General features: G+C 36.2%; 1 protein-coding gene and 2 long non-coding RNA genes across 17 annotated transcripts in view; 2 read left to right on the forward strand and 1 right to left on the reverse strand.

Moving 5' to 3' along the window:
* LOC136854166 (uncharacterized) overlaps positions 1-11,103 on the forward strand; it is a 752,981-nt gene extending 741,878 nt beyond the window's left edge. Inside the window, exon 4 of the long non-coding RNA XR_010857656.1 lies at positions 10,893-11,103. This is a non-coding gene — a long non-coding RNA (uncharacterized lncRNA). The remainder of the gene's footprint in view (positions 1-10,892) is intronic.
* LOC136854163 (ATP-binding cassette sub-family G member 1-like) overlaps positions 5,467-26,402 on the reverse strand; it is a 203,474-nt gene continuing 182,538 nt past the window's right edge. For all 15 annotated transcript variants that reach the window (XM_067130426.1, XM_067130428.1, XM_067130427.1 and 12 more), the window contains 10 exons: positions 25,785-25,974; positions 22,918-23,063; positions 22,320-22,558; positions 21,548-21,676; positions 21,194-21,414; positions 20,846-21,014; positions 18,501-18,601; positions 18,152-18,307; positions 14,289-14,407; positions 5,467-10,283 (listed from right to left, as the gene is read on the reverse strand). In XM_067130426.1, coding sequence (XP_066986527.1) covers positions 10,058-10,283; positions 14,289-14,407; positions 18,152-18,307; positions 18,501-18,601; positions 20,846-21,014; positions 21,194-21,414; positions 21,548-21,676; positions 22,320-22,558; positions 22,918-23,063; positions 25,785-25,974 — 1,696 coding nt within the window. In that variant the 3' untranslated portion in view covers positions 5,467-10,057. The remainder of the gene's footprint in view (positions 10,284-14,288; positions 14,408-18,151; positions 18,308-18,500; positions 18,602-20,845; positions 21,015-21,193; positions 21,415-21,547; positions 21,677-22,319; positions 22,559-22,917; positions 23,064-25,784; positions 25,975-26,402) is intronic.
* On the forward strand, positions 15,300-16,002 carry LOC136854165 (uncharacterized). The gene is made up of 2 exons (XR_010857655.1): positions 15,300-15,653; positions 15,930-16,002. It is a non-coding gene; the product is annotated as an uncharacterized lncRNA (long non-coding RNA).

A 26,402-nucleotide genomic window follows, 5' to 3' on the forward strand; every position in this document is an offset into this window, starting at 1 on the left:
AAAGCGTTTAAAAAAAGAGTGCAGTTAGTGGCTGAAAGGGATACTGCAAGCAACCTTTATTCACTAATGGCTACAGTGCACCCGTGCCTAACCCCCTACCAGGAGACTTTTCATGTGATTGGTGCCTTTTCCAATATTCTTACTAAGACTTTAGCCTATCTTTAGACTGCCTGCGAATCCATGTATTTGTTAAGATGAGTATATGGAAGATTTAACTTGCAGTGTAGCCATTAACGAGTCTGATGTGACGATTGTCAATAAAACTATAAAAGATTAACGAATAAAATCAGCAGCATGATATGTTCAAGGATTTGGGCAGTTTTTTTTTTTGTATTTTTATTTTGCCCATTTAAGACAAGTATGAGTTTATCAGACTTCACGTTTATTTCCAGAAATACAGATAAATTTGTCCTAATCAGATTTAAGGGAACTGGTTAGTTTGTGGTACTGTATTTGTTATTTTCCTATCATTGCCAACCTTCGAAAATTATCTCTAGCATCATGATAAATATTGTACGATGTTGGACTTGTTGAATTACATTTAATGACCTGGTTTATGGTGTTGTAAATGTTCACAAAAGATAATTAATGTATGATTAAACCAAAACGAAATTTATACGTCTTGTTGCTTGTTGGTGTCTCTTGTCAGTCAAGGAGTCTGGAATCGGTGTGACAACGTTGATCCATGAGAAGGCCTAACTACAGTAGAGTACTAGGGTGTTGCCTCACCATTTGGAGAGCTTTGCTGCGCAACATTAAAGAAAACAGTGAGTTATTACATTTACTCATATTTTCCAATTTAAGGCTATAAGAGAAACCATAGAATATTGCGTGGTGGCGTAAGGGTAATAGATAAAATTAAGGCAATGTTGGGAGTGTGCAGTTAACATATGTAGTTTTATGTCGTGTTGATTCATAGCCTGTCACATGTGATGGCCTGACTTAGGCTATCAATTTCTCGCCAAATATAGGAAAAAAATGTTTAACAATTTTAAATATAAGGAGCACCTTATTTTCAAAACGTACAAGGGCCCGCCAGAGAGGGAATTATCCCTGTGGAGGGCTGTACATGAAACCAAACAAAGTGATACAAAGTGAAGGGTAGAAACATCCGAAATATGACCTAGTATGACTCAGACGCAAAATATGAGCAATCTTAAATGTTTTCTCGTCAGTATCGTAGCTCCTGCAGGATAGAGTCTTGTTCTTTTTTTAAATTTGCTCACTAAGTTGCATAGAAGATTATTAAGTCAAAGCCACGATCCGTATTATTTTTCACCTTTGACACATATTCCTTATATACTGTGCATTTGATGATATATAATGTTTATATTTGCCATCTTTGGCCATCGTTTCCTTTACAATTTTCAGGTGGTCATTTTCAGAAATGAGGCTACCTATCCAGGGGTTTTTCTTTACAAAGTTATTGACAATGTCATCTTCATTCTTCGGGACATAGACTACTTTTATTTTTGGTTTAAGTTTACCCTTCTCATTTGCTGATATATTGTTGATATTCTGAATCTTGATTTTTGCATTTTCTAAATTTTTCCTGTCTGGAAATCTTACAAATAAGTTTCCATCTTTTGTTGTTTTAACCTGTTAAACTGGTGCCATTATTTTACTTATAATTTGTCTCTTTTCATTAGCTACTCTGCTCTCTTCGTTTGTAGATTGGATCAGAAGCACTTTTTTGTCTTTAGTGATTCAGCACAAGTTTTGTCCATGTTTGTCATGGTCTTTACATCTTTATCAACATTATCAGTTTTGTTTGGGATTTCATCTATGTTGATCATTACGTCACTAGTTTTCTGTCAATCTCTGCGTTTTCTTTTATTTCTTCAAGTTTCTTCAGTGAGTTTTTGTGCTTTGTTCAATTCAGATGTACAATATTAGCAATTCGATATATTAGCTCCGCGCCTGTTTTCACCTTTTCAACTGGTTTTTTCTACACTTTTAAAGGTTCTGATACTGGAGGTGCATCTGTTTGTTGTTGGCCAAATGGAATGTCCCTTCGCCGTGTTTAGTACTGGCCTGGGGGGTGTTGTGTACCCATAAGTTAACAAGTTATTGCACTTGCCGGACAGGATATGAACCGTTTGAAACAGATGTACCCGTGCTCTGTCTTGTGAAGATCGCGTGTGGAAACTCCTTGTTGGATGGGCTTCAAGGGTTAATTACAGGTTAATTACACTCGAGCGCCAAAAATTAAAGGTAAATTCATAATTAGCAACCAAAAAACTGGAGAAAAAGTTAAGTTAGAAAGCAGCACCAACATGGAGCTACTATATAAATTAGTTCTACCCAATATGTAATCACAACGAAGTATGGGTGTGTATCTGACCTCGATGCATGAATATTCATAATGGAACCATATGTCAGACATTTCACATAGGCTGTATATAACCATTAGCCAATGGTAGGTCCATGGTTCTCACTGGTCCCAGTGAAATCTTGAGTAGGCTAAGGAAAACTCAACCAAATGAAGAGCACCAATGGCTGGGGTGAAATTTGCACTATATCTAAGTAAGAGCTCTTCATGGGCTGTTACCTTGGAAATTGATTTTTCCTGTAATTTTCTTGTGGCTGATGAAGGAGGTGGTGGTGTTTATTGTTGGGCAATTATTATTAACCTCATATCTACCCAACATGGTTGGGGACCCTTTGGGAAGATGGGGTTTTGGAAATGTTGGGAGAAAGACCAGACCGCCATATTGGTATGGAATGGTTCCACACATGTGCTAGTCATTAGGGAACCATATGTTTAAGAAGGGATTAGCTAAGGAAACCTATTATAAGAGGAACTATACTAACCTAACCTAATGTTAGTCAGGGGAAAACATGTACACACACACACACACACACACCCACACACACACACACACACACACACACACACACACACACCGATGAAGGAAACTCCACTTTTTACAAAAGCTCCCCTGTAACACTGTGCATGCACAATAGTATTCCAGGATGGCCAGCGTACAGCTCCTGAGGTTAATTACAGTTGACTGACAAAAGATAACTAAATTCTTAATAAGCAACCAAAATACTATAGGAAAAATCAATTTCCAAAGTAATACTCGATGCAGAGCTCAAGCATAGTTCAACCAAATTTTCTTAGACCCAAGAGAAGTAGCGGGGAAGAAATGGCAGAGAGCATTTTTGTAATCACTAAAAAATACTAGTTTGACAAAAGTTGCAAAAAAACACTATTATGCAAGAGCATGCTTAAAAATATAAAAAAAATCTGTAAAATTCAAGCCCTGGTTACATAATGTTATATGACTTCCTCTGAGTACAGTATCCTATCCTAAAACCTACCATACTAATGGGGGACCCCAGGGGAAACCAAGTTTTTTTTTTTTTTTTTTTGGGGAGAAAAGCCATTAAGGTCACAAACCTTACCCTTACTCAGGCACTGTAATCCTAACCTGCCACCACTACATGGTCTGCATCTCTCAGATCAAGCTTTTGCAAACTTTAAGATTTGCCCCCAAAAAAAAAAAAATTATTATAACACTGGAAAGCCCTGTAGGGGGTTTGTGCCATTACTGCACCTCAGTGGTGTACTGTAAGCATTACTTCAGGTTCTTTGCAGCATCCTTTCGGTCCCTTAGCTGCAAAATCTTGTATTCCTTTTACTGTACCTATGTTTGTATCATCTTTCTTCCATCTTCCTTCTACTCTTATAACAATTGTTTCATAGTGCAACTGTGACATTTTCCTCCTGTTATACATTTCAAACTTCCTTTATCTCAATTTCCTCTCTAGCAATGAATGACTTCATAGGTCTCAGCCTTTGGCCTTTAGCTTGAATTCTATGTTCAAATATATATACCATCACTGGAAAGAGGATGATATGCAAATGCACATGGTATAAAAGAATTTAAAAATTTTCTGTACCATCCACATTTACTCACAACCGCACTTCAGGAGGTTCCACCAGGGGTTATCTGCTCTTGCTCTGACAGGCTTCAGACAGTCCAGAGACTTGTCAGAGCAAAGAGCTTTTCAAGAGCGGCTGAGAAGCTATCTCTAAATGCAGACATCTGTCCTCCTCTAAACTTTACCAGTCTAAGTGGAGTCTTTTGCGGATGGTGTGCCAGACGTAACATCTCGTCTTCTAAGACTTGCGTAACAGATATAGCAGACTTCCTTCCACTGTTAAAGCTATGCTCAGTTCTGTCTTCAAACATAGAGGGTTAAATTTGTCCTCTAACCAGGACCTCTCTGATCTCATTAAGTCTTTCAAGACTTCCAAGCAACTGAATAGAGACGCTGTATCTTGGAATCTTGATGTAGTTCTTAAATGGCTAATGGGCCCCTCCTTTGAGCCTCTCCGTTCTTTTTCTCTTGAGAACCTTACAGTAAGACTATTCCTTGTCGCTTTGGCCATGGCCAAGCATATTAGCGAACTTCAGGCCATCGACAAATGAGTAGGATTTGCCCATGGAGATAGGGTTTGGCTTCCTAGCGTTAGCCAGGAAGCCAAACCTTGGTAAAACTTCAGTTTTGTAAAGTTGTGCTGTGGGCACCATAGGTTTATATTTGCTGCTACAGGTATTACTTCAGTTAGCTGTGTCCACATCTCTTGCAGTAGGCTAACTGTGGCATTATAGTCATCTTTGGTGATGTTGAAGCTATAGATGTCTAAAGGTAGAGATTCTGTTTAAAGTGTATGACCACCACAAACTATTTCAAGTCATGAGGGCAAAGTAAAGTGGAGTGCAGTGGTCACTCATGTTCTGTTGCTGGATGCATCAGAGGCCTGCTGCACAGCCCTGTCCATCAGTTATGCCAAGGTTTTGTGGGCTTGCTTAGTCTTTCAATTTGTATTAGCCACAGCTTTGTTTCAGGCCCCTAATAGGGTGTGTTTTGCAAGCAGTTGTATTCTGTGTAAGATAAACCTGACATAAATTTTACAGTAAATTAGCATATCTTCTAATTAAATTTAATAAGAAGATACCTCTGTCTTTGGAGCAATCATTTCTAGATTTCCATGTAAGTTTTTCATAGATGTTAAGAAAAAAAATCCTGAGGCACAGCAATCCCTCAAGCAGAAATAAAACTACAAAAGTTAAAAGTATCAAAATATGGGTTAGGATAAGAACAATTACAGTACAGTATAGTATATGATTAGAAGCATGAGGAGGAGGTTTTGGATTGGTGTGACAGCTCAGTAAACAGAATTTAATTGTACTAACTGCTACCCAGATTTCCACAATAATGCTTGCTCATTGGCTTTTTAAGAGTTATATATGGTAGTACTTGACGAAATATTGCACTGTACCAATTCTTGTAAGATACAAGATCCTATTGTCATTTTTTCTTAGTCAAGCAGACAAGCACTGACAAACCATTGGTTTGTTTACCATGATGAAATTTCTTGTTCTGTGCTTTCATGATATGATTCTATGTAACTTAAAGTAATTATGTAATAAAAGTAAATAATACACAAAATTATGATAATGTACTTTATTCTAATAATTGTAATAAATGCACTGCGTAGAGTAGTACCAATTAGTTGTTAATAAAGAGTGAACACATTTTTAGTTAAATACTGGTTATCTTAGATATGTATTTATGTATAAATGTGTCCAGTCTTGTTTAAAAACAACAAAGGTACTGCTAACAAAAATACTGATGCTGATACAATGTCTATGTTATACAATATATACAAGGAAATAAGATGTGCCCAATGCATGAAATAATATTGCAGAAGCTTTACTTATAGTTTGTAAAAAAATAACGAAAACATTGTATACTGTACTTGTTTTGCTTAACTAAAACAAGATATGCTCAGCAAATCCAAGAGATTAAAGTAGACAAAAATATATATATATTTTATATATATAATTTATACTGCAAGGTTTTCCAAGATCATTGGTGGAATATAACATACAAAAGAATTCTGAACAAAAAACCCTATGGTAATATATCTACATTTCAAGGAAAAAATTTTCTGTATATGATTAGGAATTAAACGTTGACAAATCACATTCTTCGGTGTACTCTTTGTCTGTTGTAATAAAAGCATTTATGGTACAATATCCAAATGACAGTGATAAATGGGATGAAAATTCTTTTGACAGATAGTTGAATGACAAATGATCAAAGATGAATCAAGGTGGTTAAGGATAGTAAGTGACCATTATATGTACCGTGTGAATCACCTACACTTTGTGGGTTATTCAAATACTGTATTCAGGCATTTGGGGAGAAAAAAAAAGGGCATTGACTTCATTTTGCACTTAGATGTATTAGACGAGTTTTCTTCTAGAATAAAGAAAATGGTATGTATAAATTAATAGCAAGATACAGTATCCACTGTTGAAAACTACATTAAATAGCAGTCTATATAAATGTACAAAAAGAATGACTGTACCACTGTGTAGGATATCAAAGCAGGAACAAATAAGTATTTTGGCAATGGGATGGATATGGCAATATTAGAAAGGTGTCAAACTGAAATACAGATTCTCATTTGTTGTTACTTCTTAGTCAACAGCAGATTCCAATGTTTTTCCAGCAAATCCTTAATATTGTCATTCTCATCAGAACTTGATTTTTCATTTAAATATGTTTTGAAGGCAGTACTGTTCTATTCAAAATACTGAAGATGCATAAAACAAAAAAGCATCTTGAAAATGCGATGAAAAGCAAACAGAATCCAGTGAAAATTGTGCTTGCAATCTTCAAATCTGTATTGAAATTTTATTTAAAAGGTCCAGGTGCTTTACGGAAAGTTTTAACCATGCTTGTCACAAAACCCTTCTCAATCCAGATTCCAAACACTGGTACGTATGACATCACAATTAAATTATTAAAATCATATTTTACTAATTTGGTTTCTTTAATCTAGTTCATATCAAATATAGGTTATGTATTTATAAGTGCTTTTCAGGTTTTTCATTTGATGCTCCAGTTGAAACCTTTATTTGTTTATAGAAGAATCTGTAGATAGCATCATTATAAACAGGTTAATAATCTGAAGAGGGCCAATAGTAGTAAATATGAATATGATGATGTGAACATACCTAATAAAAAATTATTTACACTTCGTAAGATAATCATTCGCATACTTTCACTCATCACAGCTACTTATCAATGAGACAGAGTGCCTACATTTTGACTAAGTATAAATGTGACATTTTTAGAGATTGTGCCTCTCATAAAGGAGTTCAGAAGGCACAAGTTCACTTATAGAGTTGTTGAATTATGCAACATGCTTGCAGAAACAAAATATCAGAAAAATAGAGGCTCCAAATGCTATACAAATGCTTGCTTGTTCAAATCTACCCAGAAGCTATGAAAGGAAAAAAATAAAAAAGAGCCTTGCGAAGACTCCCTTTATGGCTGTAATCTGCTAAAATTGTCACGTCTAGAATAATGGACCCAGAGAATGTGTGTGTGTTCTTCAGAGTTCTTACATGCTATACATGAGAGGCACAATGCATAGAGTTAATAATAACCACCTGGCAATGATTTTCATACATAAAGGTTAAAGTAAATAAGAAGCTCAAGGAAGGTCAAAAGTAGGACCTGATGCCAAATTTCTTCCCAAATAGTTTATTGAATGCAGTTTTTTCTTAAATAGTCCTTCAAATGTGCATTTTTGCAGGAGTATTGAAATCAAATGTTTAAAATGTGATGGTTTTACAGTCTACGTTAGGACTGAATGGTTTTGTCTTTGTCATGGTTGATAGTTAATTAGTTGACATAAATCACACTTGAAATTTGATACTGATTTTATTGCATTATTAAGGTAATTACTTTTAAAAATATAACTTAGTAAGGTAATTACTTTTGATATAACATAATTTTTCATGATAAAATGACAGGACAAACTGTTTGAAGTGAATTTAGCAGCTATCCTACCATGTGTGTTATGACCCACTGAGCATGAGGGCGGACATATTTTGGTGTCAAGGTTCACAAGGCTGAGTACTATGGCCTCTAAATACTTTACAGTGGATGTGGAAAAACTTTCTAGGTCCAATTAAGACGACAATTAAAAACAAAACTATATAATCCAGGTGTTTTAAAATTTTTGTGGTTTGGTATATACAATAAGAGGACACCATGTACAGTACTAAACTGACAATGATGATCCATATTTGTAAAATACAGTACAGCTAAAATAATACTATCACTTATGTAACAAATCTTTGAATACAGGTAGCGTTGTGAAAATCTGCGTTTCTAATTTTGCATCCATTTACTTAAATCAGTTTAAGAAGTTCTTTTGATTTCAGTACTGTATTAAAAAAAATTTTAGTTGAATAGTATTTTGATGACTAGAAGTGACCCCTAAATTTAAATACTCCATAGTGATTAGGAGAAGGCCAACATACATAAGCTTGCAAAACTGCCAACTGTACTTGGAAAGCAGCTGATACAAAAACGGAAGACAAGCCACTCAAGATAATATTTCTGTACAGGCTTGGGGGAATTAGGCATTCAGCTTATTACATGCTTATTAGCTTGCTGGGCAATATCTCTACTGTTCAACCCTTAAGTGTATGCATTATTATATTATCACTTCTAAAAGGTCATTCCATAATGCAGTCCTGTATCCAAAGAATTTTACCACACTGGTGTTACGTAACATTCTACTGCAACAGCATTTGCTTGTTGCATGCCTCTTATTATGGCACTAGTATACCCATTGCCTCTTAGGCACTGGTATATTCTAAAGTACCCTAATCCAAATTACAAGCTAGGATGTCATATCACCAACACTATCACAAGTAAAAAAGAAAAAAAATACATTCATTATGTAGCTTTTGGAAAGTATGTCCTCCACATTTTCAAACTAAGCTGGGCACAGGAAGTCTACATCCTTAATATAACTAATAAAGAAGTCAAAAAGTTTCTAGTGCAGACTGACAAGCTTATATGTATGGTAAGATAACTGATTTATATTTAAAACTGTTCTTTTCATTGCATAATATAAAAGACTTTTTGTGGTTGAGCAAATAATTTGAATTGTGTTTACATTAATCAATTGTAAAATTCTGTGTCTTGAACTTAATATCCTGGTCCTTTGTGTCACTATTATGTAATTCTATTAATGATATTCAAATATATTTGTAATGAATTTGGAAATGTTGTACTGATCAAACTACTACTGCTCATAGCCTATTAACTGTTGATATTTAAAGAGTCACTTTTAACTACACAGTAGTTTAAAACTTTTAAAATGTATTTTAATATTTTAATTAGACTTGGTGCAGATTCATGCATAACAGATATTAGTGCATCTAACATGCAGTCCACATTCTGTATTTTCTCAGAAAACTTCAACACGCTTCAAATGATGCCAGATTCAGAGTATCCTAATTTAGCCACAGATTATCACTTATTGATGAAGTGTTCTTTACCCTGAGGATTAGGTTTTCAGTCACGAGTTGCACTGACGAAAGTACAGTCAGTGCCTTGGGAGAACTTTTCAGATATTTTGTATGCTGTTCCCAATTCTAGAACATTTTCAACTTATTTTCTGTTAGCACATTCAATCTCTTGACATTCACCATCTACCAAACTTAGATTACCTTCACAATCACATTCCTTGTTACTATCACTTATGAGTCCAACGCTATTAAGACCCTTAATCAAAAACCATTTTCTATAACGCCACAACTGGAAGACGACGACCTTTTTTTTTTTTTCAACTTTCAAGGTGTGTGTAATCCAGCATCTTTGTTCCTTAACACTGCCGAGTATTTCCACTATTAGGAAGATTTTATAGGTAGTAAATTTAAAACTACTGTACTCATTAAGCTTTAACTGAAATATAATTGAAATGGACAACATACATGAAAGACTAAACTTCTTTAGTTTGGTCATTAGTATTCAGTTTGATGAATTATCACTACATCAGGCACCCACAGTGACAGCTCTGCCTCGCAAAAGTTTTGAAAAATGTCACTTCTCATACAGAGCAACTCAAAACAATGGCATGAAATTACATTGTTTTATGAATACATGAGCATTTCACAGAATACCATCTGACCAAGCAAACTAAAATAGTCAATAAATAATAACCAAACTAGCGCTCTGCTTTCAGTTTCCATCTTAGAACAAAATAACCAATTGTCCGTAATGTAACAAAAAATGCGAAAAGCACCAGGAAATCTATCCAGAATTCTGCACCTGCTATATCCATCTCCTCAAGGAATTTTTTCGGAGATTTATAGTGGCAGTAAGCTTCTGAGCAGTGAAGTGGCTTTCTGTCAAACCCGTATATACTGAGAAGTGTTCCCTCAAAACCATACCTGTAATGAAAACAAATGATTTTAGTGTAATGTGCAATAAATGTTGAAAGCTTTTAAAACAATTACATACTGTATTGTTAAATTCATCTTTCATACAGGTTGAAAGTTATATTTTCATTGTTGATGAATGAAATGTTGTCACATCCAGGAGTGGTAGAATACATTTGTAACTTTATGAAAGTCATTATATTAACCTAACTATTAAAATTTGAGAATTCTCAAAGAACTGTAATTTTCTGTGACTGAAACAGCATTGTTAAAAATTGAGAAGGTAGCATAAAAATGGAAATCCCAATTAAAGCTAATATTAAGCAATTCCCTGAATTATTCAGAACTTATAAAGTAACCAAATGAGAAATGAATCATGGAGGATAGCATACAGTCAGCAAATGGATTTTTTATTTTTTTCTGTTATAAATTATTCCCTAAATAAATGTCCAATAATTGAGGAAAATTTATTTCATGAAATAGCGCCATTTTTTTTTTTTTTTTTTTTTCTGACAATTTTGGACTGGCTTCAATAATATAAAGAGTAAAGCAGTACGTAGTGTAGTTACACTATTGTAACAAACAATTTCAAACTTTAATTTTTTTTTTTTTTCTTGACAGCAAGTGAGTGTCCAAAGCTACATTTCTGAGAAGAGAAGTACGCCAGCTCCTCCACAACTGAAAAAAGCAGCAGTATTTTTTGAGGGGGTACGTTCAAAAGGTACTGAAGCTATTTACTGGCAACATTTATCAGTAAATGAAGCTTTTTGAGAAGAGATGAACACCAGCTCCTCAACTGAAAAAAGAAATCACATTTTTAAGGCATGATCAAAAGGCAAGTTATTTTCTGTAAACAAGTTGTTGTTACTTCTTTAAACCCTTATTCTTGTAATTATGAGGGTTTTTGATGTAAGGGTAGTGTTCAGAATATTGTGTTCCTATGAGAAAATACAAGCCTTCATCTTTCATATTGTGAAGCTCCTGTTACTGAACCTTGGTAACAGGTTAATTTAACTAGTGGCAGGCTTGTGACTCACTCTGTTTATAGCAGCAATTTTTTCTTCAATCTCTTTGTGCAGAGGTTCTGGAACTCTCTTCATTGCTGGTATTGGAGCCTTTCACAGCTTTTTTTTTTAGTTTTGGTCTGTGTAATTGAGAGACTGGCTAGTTTGTTATCCTTTTTTTGACTAGAAAAACTGCTGGTGTCTTAATTCTTTCAGGAAGTACATTTATTGTAAATATCATAGACACAAACAAGTGTGTATTAGATTTTTGTCGCCATCTACTCTGAAAACTCATTCTTTTGAATAAGAGTCACTGAACTCTGTAGTGTGATTTTTGGTAGCCAGCCCAGTGGAGGAGTACAAGTAAAGGAGAAAAGTTACAGATGGTTTTGTAGAGGTGTTCTCACCTTACATGCTTGCCTTGATGCTTGTGGCTTATTTTGGGACAGGGTCTGCCTGTTCTTCCCTTGCTTGGAGGGTGTGCATGGCCCAGTCAAGTGATCAGATGACACCGCTTGGTGGGTGCAGTTGCTGCTATCCCAACTGCTCCTTTGCCTGGTATGTCAATGCTTGAGACATCCCCAAGAAATGAAGGAGCTGTTGGAAGCACTACAGCCTTCTGTGGTATTCCAGGGGAGCCTTCTCTTTATTTCCTTCCTGGATTTGGCTTTGATCCAAGTTCTCTCCCTACATCAGTCTTGATGGTTCTTCTTTGTCCTTGGTGAAAATGGGAGAAATCCTCCAAGATCAAAAAAAAAAAAAGAGGCCACTACTTTTTTTGTGGGACTGACAGGAAGCCCAGGTGCTAGCCTATAGGCACTCATCAGCACCAGAGGTAGAGTGAGTGAAGAAGAGCATGAGTTTGCTTGTGCTTAATATTGGATGAGTGACCCAAGCCTCCTGCACATCCATTTCAGTAGCAGACAGACTTTAGCTCTTCTTGTGTTCATCTCTATTGGTGTTGCCTCGATATGTTCTGGGATGTACTCTATTAATCTCCTGACAATTGCAAGCAAATCTCGTGCATATCCCAGGGCTAGACTCAGCCTTTACAATGCTTATTGCTGCTCAGCATTGGCTCCTGTTCACCTGGATCTAAGAGTGGGACCAGCCTGGCTTGTTTGGGTTTCCATATTTGGAACAATGGTGATGAGGATTGTTCACAGCTTTTAAGCTCATTAGACCCATGACTCGAAGTTTAGGCCTTGCTGGACAAATTCATGATCCTTTGAGCATGGTGGGTAATTTGGAGAGTTTTCACTCTAATAAAAGGATCAGCTCTCATTCTCCTCTTCTGAAGTAGGAGCCATGGCTTAGAACAGATTTGTGCAGAAGAGATCTCTTTCAGCTTTCATGAAACTGGTTGCCATAGCTTCACTCCAGCTAGTTGGACCTAACACAAGAGGATTTTGCCTTTTGCATAGGCTTGCTGGAGGAGAGAAGGCAAAGGTCCTTAGATTAGTGGTATCTGGATAAGACGTTGACCATCCTCTATCAGTTTGCAAACCTGTGGGCTAACCTGGCCTTGTTAGGCTTGACAGTGTTCATGTCCTCTTTTTGAGAAGTTCTCTTGACTTCTGGAAGGTCAAGCTGGCAGTGAACTTTTGTTCAGAACTCCATTAGCAACCAAGCCTTGGGCAATATAATAGAGCTATCAGGCGTTTGGAAGGCTAGACTATTTCCAAGGCTGAATCAGGTCCCCAGCATTCTTTTCCCAGTCCTTTCAGTACTTCACTAAAGTCAACAATCTTCCTCTCATGCAAGTAGGGGATATCCCCTAACTGCCATGCCACTGGATGATGTAGCAGCAACAGAAACCAGAGCCTTGAGTATGATGTGTCCTTCAGGACTGTTACAGACTTCCTACAAGGACAAACACCCTCCCTTTTCTCACAGACCAATATTTCCAATTTGCACATCCAGGATTGCCAAAACCCTGTGACTGGACAGTCTTATCAGTTCAAAGCACTTTGTTCTGACTATTGACTGCTCCACAAGAATTCTCACAAATGTTCATGCTAGTGTTATTGTAGGGACCTTTTCATTCAGAATCCAGTTTTTATGTTACCTTAGTGATCTTGATTCTGGCATTCTCAGTCAAAATTGCTCCAGGTTCAGGATTCACTTCTCTTTGTTGCAATCTGGTCTCAGACAAAGTTGCTCCAGGTTCAGGATTCACTCCTTTGTTGCAACCTGGAGATTGTGATAAACTGGGAGAAATCCATTCTCCTGCTCAAACAGCAGACAAAACATCTGGCATATTAATTATGACATTGATGAGTCCATCTCAGTCAACATACCATAGTTCCTGTCCCTTCCTGTCCCAACAGGAACACCTCTCTAGAATTTGGCAATTCTTCTCAGTTACCTGTCATCTATGGAGATGCTCTTAACCCTTTGGGGTTATGCCCCCGCATTTGCTTCAGAGCAACACTTGCCATTCATTCACTGTCTGTCCTCTAGCACTCCCCATTCTGTTGAACAGTAAAGTGAGGGAGGATCTCTCTTGGGGACTGGATAACAGAAGCTTTGTAAGCATTTTACTTTTAACTTTTCCTGCTAAGCAAGTGCATGAGTGTGCTGTCTGCCATAGCTTTGAGGTCACATACAGTCAGTCACAAGGGACAGGTCATAGGGATAGAGCGATTCATACACTACATGTAGGCCTTTCCCAGGTTTTAGGCAGAAGTACTTGTAACCCCTCATATACATTAGGGGTTTATAAGGAGCATTGAACAAACTTGCTCTTAATTTAAAATAAGCCTTTTTTTTTTCCTGGAATATAATGCAACTCAGGCTAGGGACACAAGGTAAACTTTTTTCTTTTTCTGGAATAGTATGCAATTTGGGCTAGGAACAAGTTTTGATAATTTACTCGATACATGAAGTTGCTGCAGAAAGGAATTTTCTATAGGTACACAGGGCAGTCTTCATCAAAATGTGCAATATATATTAAATTCAAGAAATTTGTAAATCTACAAGTACAGTACTGTAATATCAAGTCTTTACTCACCTTACATAGGATATGTAAGTTATCCATCTTAAGTATATAGGAATGGTGGAAAAGTTTACAAAGAATCCGGAGAAAAGTAGGACTGGTATGGACGTGATAGGTCCCAAGAACACTGCACCCTGTAAAAAAATATATATATATTTGAAATTGTCTTTAATACACAGATTAAGGTAGTAAGGTCAGCAGGTTGCATAACTAAAGAAAGTACATTGTTGTCAAGTGTAATCCATGGTGGTTCTGTAGTGCAAATGCTTTACAGTTGCTGCTATGAGATTAAATTTTTTCTATATGCAGTTGAGATCGTTATGTCTCATAGAGGACTGAAATAAAAAATGGTTAAGCAATATGAACAGCATTAGTAGTATCCTAAGCTACTGCATTTGTAGGAAAAGTCATACATAAATCAAGGGGGGGCATGGAGAAGCACAGGAACGACGACGGCTTGCAAAAAATGTAAGAAATGTTTCAAGTTTAGTTTCTTGATGTTCATGAATCCTGATGCTTCAACAATACAAATTTCATTTTTGTAACTAATACATTATAATAGTGATCATATACAATACTTCTGTAATACATTATAATAGTGATCATATACAAAACTTCTGTATGCTAACTTCTCTGGTGATGTATGTTATAAGCATCAGCTACCAGTTTACAGTCATGGGGCTTAACACGAATGTCCATATGAGATGTAACCTATATATACTCGAATATTCCGAGTGAATTCAATATTCTTAGAATTTTGTTGTCATTAATGGATGAAGTCTAGTTCTTCACTAATGGTCATACCAGCAGGTATGAACAACAGTGAGCTTGAATGATCCCTTCATTAGTGGTCATACTACCAGATGTGAAACAAGAATGAGCTTGGCTGATAGATGAAAGTTGCAACATTACAACTTAAATGGGATGAGCACTATAAGCACTTTAAACTGGAAACCACTTAAAAGTGTATTTGTCCCACTTTACCCCCTTGCCTGATTGAGGATCTTGTTTTGTTACTTTTTAGCCTGATTGAGGATCTTGTTTTGGTTGTTTTTCTGTATCATATTTAAATGCAAATACTGTAATGTTATGGAACATAACACATCCAAGAGACTGCTCTTGGATGTGGGTGAAAATAATTTTGTGAAGTTGATAATATGCATTAACATTCCAGAGAGTTTGTTGTAGTAATTGTAATTTTTTTTTTATTTATTTATTTATTTCAGGCTTGGTCATTCTGTGGAATGAAGAGAGAGTCAAGAATCCCATCCCTTCCTCCCTGAAGACCGAATGGCTTATCATCCTGGGACACAACATTAACTGATGTTCTTGGGGAACAAATTGTAGACCTTTTGTCACCTCCAAGGAAGAAGCAAAATGGTAATATTCGAAAATTTCTCATTATAAATTATATGTCAAAAATTGAGTGATGTGTATAAAAAATCTCATAATTGAGTATGCTTAGATCATTTTTTCTTCGCAGTTAATTTGCACAAGGCTTGATATGTGCATGGGTGAAGCAGAGGAGGGTAATGAGTGACTATTTGGTATTGCATTGATTGCAGGCTACAGATTAATTACACATACAAGACCAAGCATAATGTGGATGCTACTTGTCTATAAATATCTTGACCTAACCAGTATTGCTGATTGCAGACTGTGATTGCACCTGATGAAAGCGCAGGTCCATTTCAGTGACAATCGCTGCCCTACAAGACTTCCAAGATAATCAAGAGCAACAAATCCACTTCAGCAAAGGACAAAAATAATGGCCTCTGCAGTATGCCCATGCCAGGAAATCTGCATGTTTAGAATCAAGCTTGAATAGACCCTATACCTCTGACTGGTTGGTTACTGTCTTCCCTTCTCAAGATATAGACAGCCAGTTTCTCTTTAATAATAATCTTGCCTGCATATGCCTCCACCAAATCTTCTGCTGCAGCAACATTTTTGAGGAGTTGGGGTGCAGTTAGGGCAACTCCAGCGTGCCACCTGCCTTCCTTCACTGCTGAGTTTTCTACTAGACCTGTAAATACTACACTACAACGCAGTTTGTATAGTTATCCCACGTGGGGCACTACAACGCAGTTTGTATAGTTATCCCACGTGGGGCACACAGTATTTCTTTTCTTAAATCTTTCAGCAATAAAATTTTCCAGTATGGAAAATGAATTTTTTTTCCTTTCATGTATGCATAATATAAATAACACAAGTGGATTTTGACCATGGTTAAAATGAATTTTAACCCCCACTCCAAATCCAAATCCTGTAGGGTATCTCTTCATTTAAGCATGAAAAATTTCAAAGAAAGTACTTTTCCTTTATGCTTGAGGATTCAGAATTGAAAAAAAGTGCCAATCTCATAACTTGAAGGGAGGTGACAAGAATCCCATTGTTGTTGTATGAAGCCACAAATCTTGCCCATTTAACACTCCACTGTCAAGTGGGGAAGATCTGTGGCTTCATACAACAGTAGGGATCTCATCCTTTCAACCACTATCTCTTCCCTAGAGACCTTCGAGTCATGAGATTGATCATTTACATTTGACTATGAACCCTATAACAAGCACTATCAGGAATGGTGATGACATTAAAAATGGTCTTTCAATGACATAGCAATGAGTCTGATGAAAGGAGTTCTTAGGCATTCTAAGGTGAAAATAAGACCATCATGACTGCAGATGGCACCTGCAGTTAAGAACAAGACCTTAAAACAACTGATCACAAAAGTAACGTAAGTTCTTCACATACAGCCAATTATTCCCTAACCATTCTGGAGACAATGATAGTGATATTGACCATGAATTCTTGATAAGAAATCCAAAGAGGACTAACAGGGGCTTGAGGAAGCCAAAGTGCAAGCAAATTCACTTCTGGGCCTAATCTTAAACCTGGCACTCACACTATGAGGGTTTACCGCCAAGTCACTGTAGTAACAAAGTACAGTGAGATCTGGGCAACATGAAACTCCCAGCAGCAGGCTCAACTGATCAGCCATCAAAAGAGATCACAAAGGAAGTGTTAGACATCTACAGCTGGAGGAATCAGGGCAGCTTCTCAACTACAAAGCATCTGATGCTACATAGAGCAAAGTTCAAATGCACACCTACAACATCTTGCCGAATGGTTAGGCCAACAAATGGGCTTGTTCATGGTCTGAAGAGGGACCCACAACAGGAGAACCTTGATGATTCTCATGAAATCATCTCAACAGTGAAATAAAGCTTGCAGCTAACTGCCAAGAATGAATGAGTCAAATGAAATTCAAAAATCCCCAAATATAACTGATGTGAAACCATGAAACATTTTATAAAGAAAATGTCAAGAGTTTGTGGATGGGAGACAGGAAAAAATTAAACCATTAAGATAATCTGCCAATAATCAATCAATCAATAAAAAAAGAATGCTCAAAATTGGCAGATGAAAATCAAATGTGAAAAGCCTTCAGAAATATTAAAAGTTTGCTGAAATGTACACTAAAAATGTAAAAATCATCTATTAAAATTTAGGTGCGCCTACTCCTTTTGAATACAAGGCAATGGCACAGAACTTCATAAGAGTGTTTAAAAAATTTCAGATTTAATTTTTTAATTTAAATTGGAAACGGTGAAAATGACAAAGTTTCTACTATTATCAATGATTTTAAAACATCTCACAATCTTAGTGAATATTTTTTTTTCTTTACCAACAAGTAAAAATGTACATTAGTCAAGACATCATCCCTCCAGAAAAGTTTATTCAAGACATTTATTTACTAAGAACACGTTGTACTTTAAGACTTTCTGAGAATACTGAGTACTCTACTAGTTTGTTTGCTAAGAGTATTGAGTACCGTACTAATTTGTTAAAACTTAATTTCAGCTGTATCTGTAACCCACCTGTATATTTAAGCAGGCACCTATTGCCAAGCCAAGACTTTGTGCTACTAGTGATGTCATGATACACATAGTGGTGAACATGAAGAATCTGTGGGCTTCAAGAGGCTGATCTGTCAGGAAGTATACCAGCAGCACATACAAGAGAGGGTAGATAACCTGTAAAATAAACTTTGATCAAGGAATACACTGAACAAGAAATTAGCTAAAAATAACTGCTAAACTGTAGTACCAAATAACTGTATTGTACCGAGTGATCTGGGCTATTTTGATTTTTTTGTGAAATATGTAGGTACTGTATAGCAATAGGAGAGTTTAAAAAAATGAGAACTTTCATATACAGTTATTTTACCTGAAAAGGCATATCAGCCATAGTCTTAGCCAAGTAATATGACTTCAAGGAGTACCAGTAGTTAAGATGTTCACGGATAAATACATTCATCTCCAAAGGGACTGAAAAAGAGAACACAGTTTAAAAATTCATATACATGTCAAGCATGTTAATTAAAGCAACACAATGTTGAAGGTAATTATGGGTTAACATTAAACAGGTCTGCAAGGCTGTAGAATCTTTCAATAATAGAACACTATTTATCAGGTTTCTGTAGATAATAGGCACTCTCCTTTATGTACAAGAGGCCACCAACCTTACCCCAAAATTAATGCTTAAAAACGTCTATTGGATGTAAGTCTGATGTGATCAGCAACAGATTATACAGTGAGTGTAACAGTCTTCATGAAGACAATTATGTAAGCTAAAATGCTTAATAAACTCACTTCGATAAGATAGTCTGGAGTGAGTGCTATTTGACTGTGCATGAGTGAGGTAAGCTGGAAGGGATGATATAGTAGTGTGCATGAGCAAGAAATTAAATTGTCCTCCAAATTGTAACAACTTTTATATGAAAAACTAAAAGCAAGGTTTCGAAAAATAGAGCCAAGTGTGTGTGGTAGAGAAAGAATAACTTGAATAAACAAAGATAAAAGAATACCATATTCTTTGGTTCCAGTGAACAGTACTGCTTATGTGCACACAGCCTATAATGTCCAGTATGCCCCTCTCTGGACACCTCTTTTCACCCCCTGACTCTGGGGACTTTGGTACTGAACACTTCATCATACTTCTACAATATGTATTTTTTCATCATAAACCATCTCACCTTATCTGGGTGGCTGCAGGATGTGTTACCCTCCTGACTTTCAGAATGAGGCTGCTAGCCACATAGCCATCTCTATCCTGGTTGTAATCCAGTTAAGTCTTTGAACAACCAGATAAACAATATAATACTTAAGTAAACAAAGGAACAATGGGTCTTCATGGGTTTTCAATGCTTAGGTCAACAAAGGAACGATGGGTTTTCAAGGACTGTGCCCAATTCCAATTCTTCTCAGTCAGAAATTGAACCCAACTCTTCTCGTGGGTAAAGAAGACATTTTAACTATTCAGCTACAAAAAGTGAAGGGCTGTGAAAGCCTTGGTGGGAGTAAGCAATCCCTACAAGGCAGATAGCCTTTTCACATAAAGCCTAAGGTAACCATGTCCTCATGCATGTGGAATACTGTATGGGGAAAATTATAACATTTTCTCTGCCCTATATGGTGTGAGTTATCGGATAGCTGGGGCTTGGGGTTTTCAGCTCCATAAACTTTCAACAGTTACAAAAAATCAGGTCTGTTACTGCATCTTTTTCGATTTGCATTGATATGGTAGCGAATATAAGAAACTTGGCTTTGAGGCACTGAGTAAGAAAGGAAAAATCATGTGGGCAGCTGAGAGGTAAAATACTGATTCTTAAAAATGAATGGGTTTCAAGCAAAATTAGCATACTGTAAATATAACTTGGAAAACAAAAATTGTGAGGAAAACTTTTTACTTGAATAAGGGCGAAGTGATACTCAGCATACCTGGGAAAGTATATGGTATAATTTTAATTGAGAAAGTAAACTCACCAAAGGAAACAGAAAATTAAATTTGATACCTTGTTCTGTCAGTTACCACCAGTTATTCTAATGAATGTCTTTTCAGCTATTCAGATAAATCATTCTTCATGACATTATATTTTGGTGACAAAGAGTGATGGGTGAAGATTATTGTGGGTTTAGACAAGGAGAAGAGTGTAGACCAAGTCTTCATCATGTCACAGTCATGCAAGTAATTTTGAAGTAAAGTTAAAAAGCCAAATGTGCACATGTGGACCTAGTAAAATTTAATGACAGAATTGTTAGAGGCAATGTGGAGGGTGTTGTGGATGTATACTGTATAGAAGAGAAGTTGAGAGAGATGATATTTTTTTCATGAAATTCAAGCGTGTGTCAAGACTTTGTAAACAAGAAAATAATTGGTTGGTGTAAATCTGAGACGTAACACAACCGTGTTGTGTCTCTGTGGCTGCTTAATAACAACGGATGGGGTGACGTGAGAGGTCTGAGAAAGCACAATCTAACACTGGTGTAAAATTGTGGGATAAGAAAATGCTAGGACCCCTAATAACTGATACTCGACATACTGTACACCATAAACAGATACAACAAACCCCCATGTCTGTTACTGAGAGACTCTATTGCACAATCCTTTTCCAATTTTTAAAGTATTGTATAGCAAATAATATATAACATTATTATTTACATACATGTTTTAGCAAATAATGTATAACATTATTATTTACATGTTTTACTAAGTGTCACTTTAGTACTTACATGTGAGAATAGTAGGCATCATGGCAGTAAACATAAGAAAGAGCATACAGAAGAATAAGCACCCTGAGTTGTTAAAAACTTTGCTTGCCTCATTGCCAATGTTGTAATACAAAAGGCCTATGAGAAGACCTATCAGTGTGTGTGAGCAGATACGCATTTTTGTCAGCATCTGTGGAGAAAAAGAAGTTACTGTCATGATTTTGTTAATCTTGTTAAATCCTGCCAGGTACAGTACCTTGAACTCATGTACTGTAGTTACAATTTTTGAAGCAACTGTTTTATGGCACATAATGAAACTACTTCAGTCTTAACATCACCCCTACAGATGACATAAAAATTCACTCTTACCCCATCCCTGATGATTGAAAGAAAGGTGCGCTTGAACAAAATGACGAACTGCTTCCAGCCTGATGTTGGGAAAGAGTTAGGAATATCATCAATACTCTCATCTTCCGAAACCAATAAATAATGCCTCGTAGCAGGAGTCATATTGACTCGTGCATCACCACCACCACCACCACCTCCGCCGCCACCACCACCTCCTCCAGATTCTCTGTGATCCTCATTTGCTGAAATAGAAGTTTATATATGTCACATGATGTTTTGCAATAAATGCTATCAGAACATATAATTTCTACAGTAATTTCCATTAACTTTTCACAAAAAAACTGGGAATGAAACCATTGTATTTGTAACAAATACCTATGGTGTGTTGCTTTGCAACAACAGCCAGGTGGTTGTCAGGGCCTAAGTTGTCACACTTCCCACACCTTACTGCTGTTGTGAGTTTGTGAGTGAACTCCCCATACTCTCCACTGGCAACTTCCATCACTGTTGTAAAGAAAACAGTATTTAGAATTAACTGTGACATCAGGAAATTAGAATACATTTGCACATTTTAAATTGAAAGTGTTTGCTTTTAACATAACTAACACAACTCTACAACTTGCAGGTTTTAGGCTATTGTAAACTTAAATGATCTCTTTTGAATGTATCTTGCTTTTACTGGGCATCGCGCAAATTGCTCATAAGTACTGTATAGGGATTTCAAAAGGCATTAAGAATTTCAGAGTTCAAACAAAAAATCTGATAAAAAATGATGGTTTTTGCTACCATGACATACCAATATACTGCCCTAAAATGTAAGACTGCAGTATCTGCAAAAATACCAAGAAAAACAGTAGATACTCCCTTGTCTTACTACTGATTTTGCAGATACTGCAAATGGGACCCCCTAAATACTTGTTGAAAGCACTGAAGAATCATTCTGAAACTGCAGTAACTTGTGTATTAGTGCTTCACAAGCCCAACAGGTGGTATATCTCAATTTCGAAAATTTTGCGGATACTGCAGTTTTCCATTTTAGGGCAGCATACTGTACTTATTCCAACGGTAAAGTACGTTCTGAATCCAATAAGATTATCCCAAAAATATTAAAATTATGAATTCAAAGGCTTTTATAAAAATTGCTTACTGAAATCAGCTGGATTATGGTATGAAGGGCATTCCAATGACATTGCTGCAAGGAATGGTACCAGACCATGGATTGCTCCTCTGTAAATGCACTGTCCCTCTGACAATGCATAAAGGTAGTCGAATTTTTCAAATAGTTTGGCTGATGGTTGATGTATAGTGCATATGATAGTGCGTCCACCCTGGGCTAAAGTCTTGAGTAAGTTGATGCACTGGAAGCTACTACTACTATCAAGACCACTGTGGAAGATAATAAGCTTTAAAGTACAGATAACAGTACAAGGCATCTGGCTTTCAAATGGATTAATAAAATCTTGAAAGGTAATTGTTCATTATTTAATACTATATATCTCATTTCTGTAAGCTATGATTTTCGTAACTGACAATTTGTATCACGTTTACTGTACAAGTCATAAAATGAACAACATGGAGAACTTAAGCTTTTTATAGGAAAATTTGTTCAAGTTTCAATGCAAATTATAATGTAAGTACAAGTTTTCCAGTAATGTATATACTTTATATCAAATGACTGTACTTTATAACTTCTACCCCAGTGACAGAATATACTTAAGAGAATATGACAATGGGGCACGTATTACCTAGTTGGCTCGTCGAAAAACATAAGAGGTGGGTTATTAACTAATTCCAAGGCAATGGAGAGCCTCTTGCGCTGGCCACCTGAGAGGTTCAATGCTCGAGTATCTCTACATTCAGTTAAGCTCAATGTCTCCAAAATTTCATTAATCTGTAAAAGAAAAAATAGCACTAATATGTTGTAATATGATACAGTAACCTATCAAAACATGGTACCATAAAAAGATACACTGGTAACTAAACAGTCACTAACTCTTACTTCTTGAAATTTATATAATCTTATGTCTTGGAGAGGAGCAGGAAAGGAGCAACATATGGCAAAACTTTTGTAATCTAACAACTTGCCCAATATCTGTGCTGTATGATAATACTTAGCAAATCAGTCAAAAATATTAAGCAGCATCCAGACCTGGCCTGTAATGGCATAAAAACTTTTTTGAGCATTTAACCTTTCACCTTACATGCAGCTACAACAATTTTGACAGCTTTCTAACAACAATGAAATTTAGTTGGAGTACCAGTAACAGGAGTGACAATGATGGAATAAAAATACAATGAATAACCAATGCATGTTATTATTTATATACAAGAAATGATTCTTCCATCATATTGCCTGCTTTAAATTACCATTTTGGGTATAACCCTTAGTACAGTATACTGGATTGGAATATAAAATTTAGTCCAAAGGCCAAGCACTGAGACCTATGAGGTCATTCAGTGCTACTCGAATGGAAATAAACTTACATTGTAACTCATATTCTGAAGTGCATATATCATGTAAAGAATAAATCTATTCCAAAAGAAAAAAATGTAATCGAATTCAATATACTGTTTGTATTCAAACTTAATAATATGGGAGTTGTTGGACTGTTTCTTAGTACGTACTATTTTTAATTTTTAACTGAGAGTAGCTGCTGATGGACATCAGTGACTACACGAAAGTAATCCCTGGTGTTCCTCTGGATAGTGTTTGTGGCCTATTATATGTGCAAGATGAGGTTTGCCCTTGAAAACAAGTCGCTACTATATGCAGACCTTTTATCTACCCCATCTCCATAGTATAGACCTGTAGTTGTTGAACCTCTTAATCGAGCCTTAGCTAATGTTAGTGCATGGTAGAACTAAGGGGAAGGAAGTTATTATAAATCCTAACAAAATTAAAAAATTGTTGTAGGTCTGGGACACTGGAGGTCCCATCCCCTTCCCCTTGATAATCTCATGGAAAGCATGTCTTTAACTCCATGTACCTCTTAAAATTCTAAGATACATTCATGATAAATTTATTTCTTTATGTTTCTGGTCTATATCTTCTTTAACTACACAAAAAGCAGCATACTCAGAAAGTCTTTAAAAGAACTTTGGGAACCTGTCTATCCGGATGAAAAATTTTAACTCTTCATTCTAGTGTGTTTTGAATGCTGTTCCATAGTTTGGTTGTCTGCAGCAGACTTGCATCTTAAATAGAACAAAAACTTGAATTCCACTAAATCTCCTATCCCATAACTTTGTATTAAATCTGAAACACTCCTTCAATAAGCTAACTGTGCATGCTGTATAAATTTGTCACAATTCTGAGTACCCTTTGCACTGAGATCTTGTCATGTTATATAATGCACCACATATATCTAGATATTATATACTGTTTATTCCAGGTCTAAATGTACTTTTTTTTTGAGAATCAATGCTGCACACAGTTTTTAGAAGTTTTATTTTTCCTGTGACCAAAGTTGCTGCAAATGCCCTTTCCTAAGCAGGGAGATAGACTCACTTTACATTTTATTTATTGATCGTATTTTTATTTACCTTATTTGTTTCTCTGTCAATTCTCTTATAACTATTCTTTATTTCTTTTTCTTTATTGAACTGCTTTCTCTTTTGGGGCCAGTGGGCTTGAAGCATTCTGCCTTTCAAACTAAGGTCGCAGCTTGCCCCATAATAATAATAATATTTAGCTCTGTCCCTGTCACATTTATATTAAAAAGTTCTTTGATGATAAAGAATAAAAGCTTTTGAATACTTTACATATATAGTTAAAATGACAATGTAATTATCACCATTAAACAGCAAAATTACCATTGCAGATATTACAGCAAAGCTACTCAAAATAATGTGTACCCTATTAATTCTCATTCTCTTCCTATTGAATTGAATTGAATATTGAGTTTAGGCCAAAGGCCAAGCACTGGCACCTATGAGGTCATTCAGCGCTGAAATGGAAATTGACAGTAAAAGGGTTAATAGGTGTAACAGGAGCAAAAACCTCGCAGTTGCACTGTGAATCAATTGTTAGGAGAGGGTGGAAAGTAAGATGGAAGAAAGAGAATATGAAAGGAGGTACAGTAAAAGAAACGAAAGGGGTTGCAGTTACCAGCCAAAGGCACACTGCAAAGAACCTTAAGTATTGCCTACAGTGCACCACATGATGTGGAACTCTTCCTATTAAATAATGAATTTGGATTAGATAACACCCTGGAAACTGCAATCAGTGTTGCTTACCCCACTCTTATAAAAAATACACCTTGTGCTATCAGTTATATTTTAACTAATTGCAGTTTTGAGTCACACATGGACAAAGAAATTCAGTGAGATTGATTTGCAGTTTGCTGCATAATCGAGTAAGATTCAATACCTAATCTAATTAATTCAATACTTAATATAATTAAAAGCATTATAACACAAATTTTACAAGATAAGTTATGTTTCATTTGACAACAAATGACATACCTTTCTTTTGAATATCAACACCGTTCACATAGTGTTAAATTGTCAAAATTATGTTCATTGACCTTTTCACAATTTCAGACACATACTCGAGACTTGTAAATGCAGCTTTAACACAGAGAGAAGACAGACTAGAATACAGTACTACTACTACTTCCTCCTTTTGGTGACGTGACATGCGATCACCAAGTTTCAAGTTGGCAGACACGTTCATGGATTCGATGACGGAAAGGTGAGGGTGGAGATGGTCATCCTGCATGATGTAGCAAGACATCTTGCGGAATTTACGCAGATTCCTTTCTCTGCCATTGACTGTAATGGTTCCAACCACGTTGCTGATTCTGTTGATGTTATGTACTATTAGTTGAAAATGCTGTGCTGCGAGGGCGTAATAAAAAAAATATTTTTCCCGCATTTTTTAAACTTCATTATTTCCCCCAAGGATTTGCTCTGGTTATCCTTTGCGAATACTACTACTGTATTCTGATGCAAACCTCTCACTTGATGAATCAGCCGAAACTATCATCCCACCCCACCAAAAAAACTAACTGATAATCTCAATTGTAAATGCTTTTTTTTTTTTCTCCATTACCATGGCTATCCCAGAGCTGTGTACCCAAATGCAATTTTACACTGGGAACGAAAACTGGGGCGTTCCAAGCATAATACTGCAAAGGGAATTTGTTCTCGTGGGACTATCTGCTTTAAGAGCTGGGGTAAGTTCGAACAGGAAACCTATCTCCTTCAAAAGAGTGGAAAGTAAAAATCA

The sequence above is a fragment of the Macrobrachium rosenbergii genome, chromosome 28, assembly GCF_040412425.1.
Source record: "Macrobrachium rosenbergii isolate ZJJX-2024 chromosome 28, ASM4041242v1, whole genome shotgun sequence".
NCBI lineage: Eukaryota > Metazoa > Arthropoda > Malacostraca > Decapoda > Palaemonidae > Macrobrachium > Macrobrachium rosenbergii.